The sequence below is a fragment of the Corvus brachyrhynchos genome, unplaced genomic scaffold (assembly GCF_000691975.1).
Source record: "Corvus brachyrhynchos isolate BGI_N302 unplaced genomic scaffold, ASM69197v1 scaffold32, whole genome shotgun sequence".
NCBI lineage: Eukaryota > Metazoa > Chordata > Aves > Passeriformes > Corvidae > Corvus > Corvus brachyrhynchos.
In genome coordinates this window covers 11624008-11638563 of record NW_008237919.1, presented here as the reverse complement: position 1 = coordinate 11638563, position 14556 = coordinate 11624008, and the positions used below count along the sequence as shown (strand labels likewise).

Genomic DNA, 14556 nt, shown 5'->3' with positions numbered 1-14556 from the left:
TAAGACTTGCCTCTCCCATGGGACAAGGTGACAAGTGAGCAAAAACGGCGTTGTGTAACATGAAGGGTGCACTCTGCCAGCATACTGGAAAGACCAACACTCAGTACTGGCAGGCTGAAAGACTAAGTTGATGACGGTCAACTTAAGACATGGATATCATTTTACTCACGAGCCTCAAACAGTGACAGGGCAATTTTGATCATGGAAGATTATGCATCTAAACTCAAACCAACTGATGATCCAAGTAGATGGCCCAATTTTTCTGGACTGGTCCACACCAAGAATCAATAAGCTGTAAGGGGCTATCAGACAATTTCCTATCCCTAGTGCTGAACAAGATTTTACTTTAACTGCTTTCATTACTCTTGATCAGTTTACTGCAATAAGTTCATTTGAGAGTGTCAACAGATCTCGAAAAACCAGCACCAGGAAATGCTTACATTTGCCAGAACTGCGAAAAAACTGCTGCACTTTGCAACCCTCTCAGCAGAGTGGAGAACATAGGCTGCAGCCCTCCTGAAAGCAGAGGGAGGTGGTAGGAGGGAGGTCCAGTGGCAGAGCTGGCTGAACAGGCTCCTGCCTCCCCGTGCACTGCAGCATCCTGCCTCTTCCAAGCAAAGCCCCAACTCAGTGTGGGGACAGCTGCCTGTCACCATCACTGCCGTGGTAGCACACACTGGCAGGGTGGCACCAAGAAAACTCAGTAAAGCAATTCTGTGAAGGCCGCTACATTATGTAGTTATAGCCCAAAGCTACTTTCTTAAACATGAGGCAAGCTGTAGCTAAAATACATTGATCTAGCACTACAAAGTCAACCCCTAAAAGCAAAATATGTTAGAATAAGCAAGTTTGTGAGTAATATCAGGCCTGATAAATGATGGGTTTCTCACAGATGCAAACATCAGCATAATTTTGTATTTACACTACTTTATTTCTGGTATCTACCATCTGTGCTGCACTACTTAATAACAACGTCTGACCCACAGCCTCAAAAGAAGAAAGCGTTATACTGACGTAAAAAACAGTAGTAAAACTAGTCAACAAATAACAGATAAAAATACGTATTTTTCTAGACTGACAGTTTTTAGTAGTGTTATTAGTCTTCCTCTTTAAACCATCTTTTAATACAGCACTCACAAAATTCCCATTTTACATTAAAGTATTTCCAAATCTCAGTATCATAAATCAATGAAAACCTTGTATACATATATAAATACAGGTTATTATCTGCCAGTGAAAATTACTACTGATGTAAATGATTTGTGAAATATAAATCCAAGTACAATACTGGAAAATAAATGAAATTTTATTCTATCTTTCATATTTCATCACTTCTGGTTGGTTGTGATCTGCCTCTAGCAGCACTTGGGAAGTACAAGGAGGTAGGACCACACTGTTGATGCCAGCAATATCTCAAGATCTTAGAGACAAGATGCTGCTTTTGAATGACAGTGACATTATTTATGTGAGGTTAAGATGGCTACCGAAGTAAAGCTCTAAAAACAAGTTCTCCCTGTGTAGAGACATTGTTTGATAGTACAGTTTATCAATGAGCCAAATGACTACTGAAAGCTCATTGACAAATGCTATAAAAACTGCCAAAGCAATTAAGAACTAGGACAACAAAGCAAGTATTTTATACCAACTAAATAACTAGCTGCATACAAAAAAACCCAAACAAAATGCCCACCACTGAGCTCATAAACCATCAATATTACAAACCAGCATGTTCAATGAACTGAGTTATTGGGTAAGAAACCATAACCTTCCCATTCTAGAAAATGCACATGATTTTATGCATGGAATTAAGCTAGGTCAAGGCACCACTTCAAAAGCTAAAGCTGACATATAAAAATTACTATACATTGTGAAGTGGAGATGCAGCAAAATAAAGCTTCTAGATGAAGATGGAGCACAGAAAAGTATAGAACACCTACCATAGTAATTTAATTATTCTATTAAAAGCCTAAATACAAACTCAGTCATAGTGAAAGTTATACTACAGTCATCAATAGTAAAATTAATGTCCTTGTGACATAATTCCAAATTGTAAAGGGATGTGAACTAACTTACATTCAAATATTTATTTGTCAGATACATACCTGCATACTGTGTGAAATGGTATAAAAAACCACTTTTGACCCTAAGAAAAATGACTTTATGATGTATTGTTTCATTCGATAAATCCATTTAGGTAAACTTACAGGTGACACAGTAAAGGGCACATTTTATATTTGAAACTTTTTTGTTCTTTCAGCATACTGTATAACTTTCTTACGAAAATCCACACTATAGGCAGAAAGACGATAGGCTCTGAAAGGGAACTGCAATGAAACACAAAGTTCCTTGAATTTTTACCAATCTCATTTCCTGCAAGTCCTTCCAACTATTTTCATCAATGGCATTGCAATTTTCATACTCCTAAAGTTTGTTTGTTTCCATCAGGGTTTTTGCTTTGTGGTTTTTTGGGTTTTTTTTTTCTTTTGTTGGTTGAGTTTCTTAAAAAAAAAAAAACCCTTTTGTGTACTCAGAAATACATGCAAGGAATGTTTAATCACTCTTCTGGAAGGTGAAAAGTAACTGTTGCTTTGTAACTCACACTTCAAAGAGTGAAGCCTAAACCATGTGTTTCACAAAGAAAGCAGGGCAAACCAACTCACTACTCAGTCAAATCTACAAGAATGTTTACGTGCAAAGTAATGCATGTGAAAATATTAATTTGCCATTTACAATTAAAGACATTAATCTATTTATTTCTCAAAATAAACTTCAGGGGTTTTTCTCCCTCCACAAATGGATCAAAACTATTCAGACAATTACAAGTTAGGTTAATGTACAGTATCTCCATTCAGCCAACCAGCACTGGTGCGAATGCTACAACTGCTCCTGACACAAGGCGGTTTCATGGGAATTCTTAAATACATACAACTCCATATGAAGCATCTGAAGTAAAATTATGACTAAGGCAAGAAAGATACCTTAGGAAACAAGATATCAGACTTCCTCAGAATCCTAAAATAATAGCATTAGAAAGTCAGCAATTCATCTGAAACAATGAGATTCAGCAACCTTAAAGCCAAAGTTGTCTCCAGAAGACTGACTAAACTCTTAAACATTTAGTTTCCAAAACTTAGCAAGATTCTGGATCTCAATCACAATGGCAAGCTAAGCCTTCAGGTTTTTCTCTCTTGTAGAAGTACCAACTCCTTATAAGGCCAAGCATTTCAAAACACAGTAAAAGTAAAGGTTCTATAAATCAGTTTAATAGAATCACAGTAAAAGGCCTTTGACCACCTTTCATTGTACCAGCACCACTGACATCTGCCTTCGTGCAACTGTCTCATGACAGAGGAACTCCTGAATTTCATCCACCACAGACATGCTTCAGCTCAGGATGGAAGAAACTTCGGGAAAGCAGGCTCCCAGAATCAACAACCCATTTTTCTGTACTCAGTATCCAAATCTGAGAACTTCCTAGTGCCAGGGAGCTAGATAAACAATTGCAATGAGACAAATCTAATCTTCAAGCTAGATCTCACCTGCCACAATTAAAGGTAAAAATCAGAAGTATTACTACTACCTTACAGCAAGCATTTTACTAACTGTTGAGCAACTGGGAAAGAAAATGAACAGCAAAGCATTGGGCCAAGATTTGAAAAAAACATTAACTGAAAAAATCTCCTAACTTTCCTGATTGGGCAGACCTTCATTAAAATGCATGTCTGTCTACTGTCAGATTTATGACGACAGTTCAGAGCAACAGAAGATGCTCTGGTCTTACACTCTCATGTACACATTTTCAGTAGATTGGGCTAGATTGGTCAAACCTTGTGGAGCCCTTCTTACATTCTCATACATCAGAAATCAGAGAAGTTCAGACTGAATAGCTCCAATCTTTTCTCAAAGCTCATCTGCATTTTTGTTTTGTTCATTTAAAAACTGTAGTTTCAAAAGTACAGGAAGGGCCTTGAGTTACTAATTTCTACCACTGTCACTCTATCCAAATAAAAATACATGTATTCATGTCCTGAAAATTATTTTGCTGAGTGCACAGACAGCTTAATTAAGTTGGTGAAATTAGCCACAAGTAAGCCCTGCAATTATTTTGTGGGCACACAGTGCATCATCTTGTCAATTTATGTTACAAGGACCCCACTTGTTTCCAGCCAAAAGGTAAACTATTTTCTTAACCTGTTCTGTGTTCTGAAAGTACTATAAAACACCTAATTTCTTTGTTAAAGGATTACTATGACCTGGTTATCATGCACTGACCAAGTGCAGAAAAATTCACAAACAGAGCATTCATGTATATACTCTGTTCCACTTCCCTACTTAGCTCAGCAAGCGTGTAATGACTCAAGGCAAAGCAACTTACTTAGTAAAAAAGAAGCATAAAATGGCTTGAGCAAAATGTAATCTCATTTAAGGAACCATAATTGCGGGCCTAAAATAACTTATCCAATCAGCATCCGTATGATCTTGGAAGCACTTGTGCATGTGAGTAACATGCAACTTTTCCATTTCTATTACCATATTAGTCCTGTTTATCTAGAACTCCTTTCTCTAACGAAAAAACAGGTAATTTAAAAGAAAACTTCTAGCTCTTAGCTACACTTGAGGCTGAAACAAAAGTAACATGTCCAAAATTATTTGCTGCTAGTTCTCTCCCCACGTCAAAAGCCTTTGAAGTTTAAGACAGGACTTGGCTTGACTTTACTGTAAAAATAAGTTTTGTAAAAGTAAGTTCTGAAGTTTATACAAATATGTCCTTACTCCAAATCTCAGGAGGATTTCACCATTCCCTATGTTCCTCCATTTGGAGTATACATACACACACGAGCAGCAACAGTTCCTTGGAAAGTAGTAACATTCAAGATCAGACTAAGTACAACTTCAACAAAGTGAAAACCAGAAACATCTAGTTATATCCAGTATAAGGGTAAATACTAAACAAGCTTTAATCTTTCCTGAAGAACAAAATTTAAGGAGGCCATTCACAGAGGCCTCCACCAAAACCATTTTATTTCAGTTTGAAGAACTCTAGAAGATAAATGAAGCATAAATGAAGGACTCTGCATTCACATGTACATATCATACACTGGAGAGAAAAAAATTAACATTTAAGTAATTTTTTTACAGGTCAGTTGCAAAACCCTGCAACATTAATTTTATCTGCTTTCAGTAAAGACATAAATGAAGCTGAAAATGAAAAAAGAGGAGTAATTTAAATTGCAGTAAAACTGCACCTTGTTTAGATAATATAAGAGTGATTTACTTCTTTCCCCAATATTTCTTCTACTTTTATTTTATTCACACAGTAGATGTGAAGACAGAAGGATTCAAAGTGCTTCAAGATCTAGAGTGCTGGAATTTTTCCCCCAGGTGTTCATAAAATTCGATCTAGCTTTCAAAGATTAGTCTTTATTAGCTTACTAGGAGAAAACTGAGCAATTTTACTTTAGCCTGTCAATACTGTTATCGAAACAACAGAGTCAATATATTTATTTTCATATACAACATTTTTAGCAGAATTCTAGATTAAAGACTATTTGAAAACATGGTTATTTTCAACAGGAAAAGGTTTTCAAAGCCACAAAAGAAGTTGGAAACTAAGAGAATGTCTACCTTCTTATCTATGGTGAGCCAAATGAAACAGCAAATGGAACATGTAATACACTATATACGTTTAGCTACACGAGTGATCAAAGGTGTACAGTCAGTATTATCACTGAAAATTTATTTTGATAAAAACTTATTAAGATAATAATAAGAATAGCATGTAACAGTTTAAAATTTCATAAGCATAAACTCAGAAAGTTGTAATGGTCAATAGTGAAGCTACAGGAGCTCAGGGAACCTTAAAAATGATTTGGAAATAAAATTTTTAAAAGCTTTTGCAAATCCACTCTTCTATTTCTTGTTGGAATGACATCACTCTTCTGCCAACTACAGTAGGCTTCTATGCCCCATTTTGGCCACTTCTCCCACAAGCTTTCATGATTTCTCATTTGTCATTCCTGGTGTCTGGAACACCCACCTTCCTTGTCTTGAAGTTCCATTCTAAGATCCACTTCTGCAACTGTGCCTACAGAAAAAGTAGGCAACTAAAACATTCACTGTGTCAACAATGTGCCAAGCCATCAGCTTTCACTGTGTACACTGTGCAGCATAACATTTATCTCACTTTACCTTTCTTACTACACCATAGTGATTTTTCCTTCAGTGCATGAAGTCTAAAAGTGGGGATTTAATGTACAAAAATCACTTTGGAGAAATACTGTCTATTGGTTTTAAGAGTGCTAGCTGCACCTCATGGTGAAAGGATGTATATTCGACATCATAAATACTCCATTGTGCCTATGTGCATCTGTGGTACATGCACACATGTAATCAATATAAAGAGAAAAGAACAGCCCATTTAGTTTTCTTTACACTGTACTACACTTTAATCCTTTGCTAGTTCACCTGAAATTTCTTATCAATTTATGGAACTGAATTGGAAAGCCGCATTCATGCTTTTTTGTTCCATTTTGTCTGAAAAGGCCTTCTACTCTCTAAACCTATTTTCTTCTCTTTGAAAATCTAAATTAAAATTCAGCTAAGAGTCTGTAGGAAGTGCTTATGTTGATACAGGTCAAGGTCTATCAAGACTGTGTTCACAACTGCTATTAACTTTATTTCTAGACAGTCTTGGAGGCATACCTGAAGAATTTGCACCTTTGCAAAAATTGGAACAGATATATTTTTTTTTTTAAATTAAAAAGAATATGTTGCCTACACATATTAAATGCAAGCCTGCCATGAGATGGTATTACTGAGCTGCAAGTGACATGAACTTCAAGCCACACTTTCAAGTCCTCCATGTAGTTCTACACGCCACTCCATATAAAAGTGAAATACTTTACTGCCTAATTTATTTAGCTTTGGTAAGAAGCAGCAGAGCTTCAGTAATGCCAATGCAGTTCAAACACACAATTTGTCATTACAAAGAGGAAAAAATGTTTAGGAATTACTAGTTTCGTAACTTTGTGGCTCTACAAATAGGAGAAATACCTAACTTAGACTAGCAAACAAATTGCATAAGGCGTTTTCAGAAACTAAAAATGGCTGAAGATGTAAAACGCAAAACCACAACAAAAAAAACTTTGTAGACACAGCATGTAAGCACAAGATATAATCAATAACTCAATTTAAATTACAAATACAATTCTTCAAGATGAAAAAAAAACCAGCCACTGGCAAGCATACGGCTGAAGTTCACATGAATAAATTCACTAAAATTAAAGCACTTGCCACTGGAAACAGCCATGTACAGCTTAAAGCTAAATGAAGCCTCTCCTCACGTACATTTCACGTACTTGATACCACCCCAGTACTGAAAGAAGAAAAAATAAGTTTATTCAACTTACATCTTTTTCTGACCGATGTGGGAACATCGATGATTGGCTGTAGTACATGTTCTCATCATGGTAGTCACCATCAACTCCCTCTACAAACTTCTTCCTTGAAGCACCAAACATGCTGTTTGTCACCTAAATAAGAAGAAAACTTATTATATACCATACATGATTTGGTTTGCTACATCCTTGGTATATATTTTAAATATATATATGTAAGGATTGTTAAAAACCCCTGTCCCTAAATATCTGGAAATTCCGCTTAAAAATACTTTCCCATATATTGCCAATGTAATGGTTCTTTCAAGAGGGATTTTCATCTGACATAAACTCATATTCCAGAAACAACTGGGGTGGGGAGAGGGGACACGTTTCATTTTCTGGAAGAGTGATGTTACGTTTATTGTTTTTTGAGTTCCATGACCTTACACCCAAGCTTATTTAAAACTACAATGTGTCAGAAAACAAAAGAGCAAACTTCCCTAGTTTTCCTCTCCTCAGGTACACATTTTCAACCTAAAAGGAAATAATTAAGGAATATTCTTTAGAGCTCAGCCACCTTAAAAGAAATAACAAAAATAAAAGAGAGGGGAAAAAAAAATCCGTGAAATCTTCCATGTCTCATCACCTGAACTTGGAACACCAGCTTTCTACTTAACCCCACTCAGATCCATGATTAAGTAAGGGAAGGTTGAGCTTAACCACACTCAACAACCTCATCACAGACTGGCAAAGTTACGGCAGACAGCCCATAAAAGCCCACTAGATTTTATTTTATCCTTACTCCCAGGAGCACACACGCACACAGAGCTGCTAAGTCAGGAAATGGAAACTAAAGAAACAGCAGCCACACAGCTGGTCACAGAACCTTAATTCATTAGCAAATTTAATCCTGCAGCAAGGTCATACAATGTCACTAAAGCATCTACTGCACACAGTGCATACTTATATACCTGACTCTCATTTAATCATCTGACTATGAAGCTACAGCCCAGCACAGTGTGCACTAACCAAGCACTGTTTTAACCAAACAGGTTAACATTCAAACCAGTGAAGCAGCACATGCAGGTCAGCACAGAGCAACCTGCCCAGTTTCTTGTACCATATGGGGAGACTGGAGAGAGTGCAACCAACAGGATGACAATCAACCCTGAGCTATTGCCCTACGTAATTTATCTTCACAAGGATCCTTATCATCTTCAAAGTTAGGAAGCTAAGGTACAGTTAACTTATGAAATGTTCTGAACCTTAAGATTTACTATCTTCACTACAGCATTAGATAAATTTAAAAAAACATGATTTTAAACATTTTTTTTTTAAGTCAGTTTGCACTACCTTAGGCTCATGCTTGAAACTGAAATTTCAAGATATTTCTTTTGGTTGGCTGCAAGAAGAGTTACTTTCAGCCAGAAATCCTCTTGACAGAAATCCCTGCTGACACAAAAGTACTGTGATATTCCTCACCATGTGGCTTATTCAAATTTCACCTTTACTGATGACGATTTCTAGGCAGTGTTTAAATAACACGGTTGTTCCTATACTGGTAAGAACTAAACCCCATGATTTCAAAGTCATAGTACTTTTTAGTAAAAGCAGTCAACACCTGGGATGCATTTAATACAGCTATACTCACTGAATAGTCTCAAAACATTTGGCTAAACACAAGTCTATTGCACTACTCCTACAAGAGGATTTCAGATATTCAGTCTACTGATATTCCAGAACAAATGTAAAATCTGTTACAAATAGGTGAAGGATGGCATGTAAAGGTACTGTATACCCTCCCCAGATGGAACTTGTATTTTATGTTTTTTACAAAAGATGTGCAAATATAAGGTCCCACAGTGCTAGAATGTGATCAGCTGACTTTCACACTTACAGTGAAGCTTTCATTACACTGTAAGCATATCCCACTGTGTCAATCCCCTTACAATGCAATTATCACCTACCAGATGGGATGGAGCATTTAACAGGCTAAGGGATTATCTTGTCCTTTGCTCTGCCTGAGTAAAGCGCAGAGAGATGAGCAGTTGCCTTTAACTGCAGTAAAAAGGATAGTGAAATGCCTTGGCAAAGCTATCTTCAGCAATGAAGAGAAGGTGGAGTCTCATCCAACTACTGCTCCTGAGAAGCAGAAAAGCAGCTTCTCACAAGTCCCAAAGAATTCTTTGGTGCTCCTTTAACAATACCTGGGATAAGAAAAGGATTATTCTTTTGCCACATAACCTTTTCTTGTGATACGTCATCAGAGTAACAACTGATTCGTGATAGAAAGCAAGTCAGTGACACTGACACACACGGTACTGTACTAATGTAATACCTAACCCTGAGCTACAATACAGGAGCTATATAAGGGGAAAAAACTATTCTGTCTTTGACCCTGCAGATTTTGATCTTATTTCTGCAAAGGTCTACACGTGGCTGGCTACATATGTACTGTAAAGACTTCTGAGTCAGCAGGTCAGAGCTCTCAAAATATATGTCGATAGCTGCTGCAAGAAAGTTCATATGTCCAAATATAAAGTCTTTCTACTGAAAAGCTGACAGGTATTTTAAATTCTCTACTAAATTCAAACTTTCCAAAAGATTATTTTCTATACTGATAATCATATATGACAGTGGCCTAAAAAACTAATCAAGGCTATACCCTGAAGACAGGTGAAGTACAATGGTATTAATATGGAGTCTGACAAGAGCATGGTTATTAAGAAAGAAATGAAGAAAACTTAATAATTAGATAAATATTGATATTTTTATTGGAAATCCATATTTCTACAAGACACCTAACAGAACTGTGCTGATGAACTCCAGAGAACAGAGCAGGCTGCAGCTGTAGGGGAAGAGAGGAAGGCTGAGGAGCCTGCAGTGCTCTTGTCTACTACCCAGCTGCATCACTGCACCCAACTACCCTGAAGACTGCCAAAAACTTTTTGCCAAGACTGACACTTCCTCACAGCAGCATTATTGTAAGTGATTTTGTGTTGTTCAACTCTGCCAAGTGAAGCAGTCGCATGCAATGTTCAAGCTATCCAAACTCCCACTGAGGGAAGTGGTACAGGCACTGGAAGGCATTCTGGCAACTGCCTACACCCCTAACAGGATTCCACTCCACTAGAAAGAGTTGTCACCTGTTCTTAGGGTGAACCACAGCACAGATCACAACAGAGAAATGCGGTGGCACAATTCACACTGCTATCCAGCCCTGTCACAAAACTAACAGCAGAATAACATGAGGTGAGCTGCTAAAAACCAGTAACAGGAAGAGGAGGAACTGGGATTAGAGACTTCAGCTGCAGCTGCTGTAGCCAGGTTGCTTACTTTGTGCTCATTCTGAAGCTGAAACCAGCAGACAATTTATCTACTTCCCAATAGTCACTGGTGACAGTAAATGGCTGGCAGACTTCTGAATCAGAGCACTTATCCCCATGCAGACTTTTATATTACAGCAGGTTTATGCAATGACAGTGTCATATTGATGCCAGGTTAGCAGCAGGCACCTTCCAATCCATGTCAACTTGTTCCGGTATTCATGAACATACTCATTAGTCATTCATGCTACAAGCATATGCACAGATATTGGAAAAACACTGCTGTGGTACTCTCTGTAAGAAGGTGTGAGAATAACTGGGTCAGCACCAAATGCAGGCAGATCTGCAGATGGAACTTAGCTGCTTATTTCCTAGGACAAGAATGCACCAGGAAACCTCACACAGTTCCCTTTTCACAGACTGATAGATCACTGCCCAATCAGCTATGAAAGTAAATACAGCAAAGTTCATGAAGCACTTACAAATAAATTTTAAACCCTTTGGAAAGTAACAGTGACCTGACGTTTTGGACCTTCAGGTACAGGGTCTATACTGGTGAGGTGAAGAAAGGTAGAAATCAGCTCTTATATAAGTTCCTCATTCATACATATACACGCACACACACACAGAGGCCAACACAATCTGACAGAAATGGTATAGTAACTGCGTGGCAATTTTATTAAGCGAAGAATTCTTGCCTCTCAGACTAATGTCACACAGATCTCTCTCCTAATCCTCTAACTACTCTTCCTATTCTACTGTGGGAACTCAGCTCTCTGTTGCACAAGACACACTGGCAGTGTAACCATTCATTAAAAATGTAAAAACGGTGCATTTAGGTCAGTTCATCCTTTAGCATAATATTGCGTAAGTACTTGCAACTCCCACTGGTAGACCCATGCAAAATATTATTAGAAAATATTCATGGTGACACAGGAAAGAAAGGGAAGGAACTAGATGTTAAGAGAACTAACCAGCCACGTGGCCACAAACCACATCCACTTCTGATCAAGTGTGCTTCTTTCAAAGCATGAGCTGCACCTGGGTCAGGGCAAGCCTTGGTATCAACACAAGCTGGGAGGTGAACAGCTCGAGAGCAGCCCTGCTGAGAAGGACTTGGGTGTGTTGATGAATGAGAGGCTGGACACCTGCCAGCAATGTGCACTCATAGACCAGAGAGCCAACTGGATCTTGGGCATCCAAAGCAGCGTGGCCAGGAGGGAGGGGATTCTGCCCCTCTGCTCTGGTGAGACCCCACCTGGAGAGCTGCACCCAGCTCTGGGGTCCCCAGCATGGGAAGGACATTGCCTTAATGGAATGAATCCACAGGAGGCCACCAAGATGATTACAGGGATGGAACACCTCTCCTATGAGGAAAGGCTGAGAGAAATGGGATTATTCAGCCTGGAAAAGGTTTGGGGGTGATTTAATTGTGGCCTTCCAGTACCTGAAGGGAACCTAGACAAAATATGGATCATATATAGACAAAATATGGATCATATAGTGACAGGACAAGAGGGAACAGCTTTACACTGACAGCGAGTAGGTTTAAATTAATGTTAGGAAGAAATTCCTTATTGTGAGGGTGATGAGGCACTGGCATAGGCTGCCCAGAGAAGTTGTGGATGCCCCATCCCCAGTTTTTTCAGGTTGGATGGGGCTGTGAGCAACCTGGTCTAGTGGAAGGTATCTCTGCCATGGCAGGGGTTTGGAACTAGATAATCTTTAAGGTCCCTTCCAGTCCAGACCACTCTATGATTCTATGTTTAAAACTCACAATTTCAAGCTAACATTAATTAAGCAAAATGCAGTCAGAAACCTGATAAGACCTTTAAATTCTTCTGTCGAACATTTCCTAACAACCACTACAGGAGAACTAGAAGAGCTGTACAAATGTTACGAACTTTAAGGATCTAATAACCAGTTTGCTGTGGTCATTGACCTTTATCCTTCAGCTGACAACATAACACAAAACAATAAACAACACTTATTTTAAAAAGATTTAAAGAGAAATATTTTTATTTGTGAGGAACACTGCAGTATACTGTATTTCAGCACAAAAAAGTCTGTCACCAATAACTGAAAATATCTTTGTGAAACTGAATTTGTATGGAAAAACTATTAAAAATTTTGTCTTAAGCTGCAAGAAAATCTTCAAAATTTACTTATAAAGTGGTACTATGATTGTATATTAATATGTTAGTTTAACAGCCTGAAGCAAATTATACTATTAAAAAATGAAAACTGATTATATTTTTTGTTTTGCCATATTACTATAGGCAGTGCCCAAAGAGAGCTCACTCACACCACTAACACAGCCAAATCTAAACTAAGATGATAAATCTCACAGAATGAACACTTTCAAATTTCCATAGAGAAAAAAAAAAGAAAAAGCAACGTTGAACTACAACTGAACTCATCTTCATGAGAGCTGAAAACTATATATAGTAATACAAGTTAAAAAAAAAAACCAAACCATTTCAGGAATTCCAGCAATATCTTCCCTTTCCGGCCTCTCCAGTGACTAGGGTGTTTGTCAACATGCATGCTTTCATTACATGGAAGCAATTAAAAGTTGTAATCTCAGTCTGATGTTACAGAGCTTCTACCCATTTATATACTATTGCTTCTGATCTTGCTGCCTAGGTCTTAATAAGCAAAGGCAATAATTTACTCTATTTCTTTTCTGTCACAAATCACTGTTTTCACGTAAGATAATATACTTGCACATCTGAAGTATCAGCAAAAGTGACCCTTAAAGAGCCTTTCAGTGAGAAATAAGTGTCTCTCAAAATGCCTGTCAAAAATCATGTGAACCACCAAATCAGCCTGCAATTTAAGTCAAAATACAGAATTTGGAATTCCATCAGTTGGTTAGCTAGCATAAATTCAATTAATAGTAAAAAGTACTACTGTTTATGGTCCTATTTCTCAGCATCAAAGATAATTCCTATTTAGCCCAAAGTGAAACTGATATACAATAGAATACATATATTACCAAGTTGCTAAATGCAAAAAATATTTCAAATCCCAAACCCTCACTGATAAATTAAAGCTATTAAAAAAAAAAAAAGTACACTGGTACGAATAGATACATTTAATTTTCTACACGAAAGACAAAACAAAACTAGAAGTTGAGATCCTTTGTTCTCCCATTTCACTTCACAATCACAGTCTGTCCACTTCTCCAAGGTGAATGATAACCTCCACTAGCACTGTATGATTATGCTACAATAGTCCCTCAAACAACAACTTTGTAGTACCAAAAGAACATCATCACAGCAAATGGAATCTTTCACTATATTTCTCTTTTTGTTAAAAGGTTTTTGTCCTTGATTAGCTTAATACTGGCACAGTTTTGCACCCATTGTAAGAATACAATAGTATAATAGGTATTTTGTTCATCTTTTGTTTCTGTGTGACCTGCTCTAGGTGACCCTGCCTTGGCAGGGGGTTGGACTAGATGATTTCCAGAAGTTCCTTCCAACCCTAATGATTCTGTGATCTTTAACAACTGGCTTCATATTCTTTTAAGTTACATAAGTCTTTAAGTTTCAATCTCAGAAACATGGAAGACTAAAACACCACCAAACCATGAGAGACAAATCTGTCAAAAAATTTTTAAGTTGGATAGCCTTTAGAATAAACTCCAGTACTTGTGTTTTATGATACATAAATTGATTATTTTCCAAATTCACACAGCATTGTAGAAAATAACAGCAATTACAAAAAAAAAATCAAGTCTCCGAGTAGTTGAAGATGCAGCTGATCTCCTTGAAACACTGCATAGTCTTTCCTTTCAAAAAGTAACTATGACAAACAAGATGTACTGCAACCTACATGCAGGAATG

General features: G+C 37.5%; 1 protein-coding gene across 2 annotated transcripts in view; it reads right to left on the bottom strand.

Moving 5' to 3' along the window:
• Nucleotides 1-14556, bottom strand: part of CNOT2 (CCR4-NOT transcription complex subunit 2) — an 81368-nt gene that overhangs the window by 26431 nt on the left and 40381 nt on the right. For both annotated transcript variants that reach the window (XM_017733230.1, XM_017733231.1), the window contains one exon: nt 7410-7532. In XM_017733230.1, coding sequence (XP_017588719.1) covers nt 7410-7520 — 111 coding nt within the window. In that variant the 5' untranslated portion in view covers nt 7521-7532. The remainder of the gene's footprint in view (nt 1-7409; nt 7533-14556) is intronic.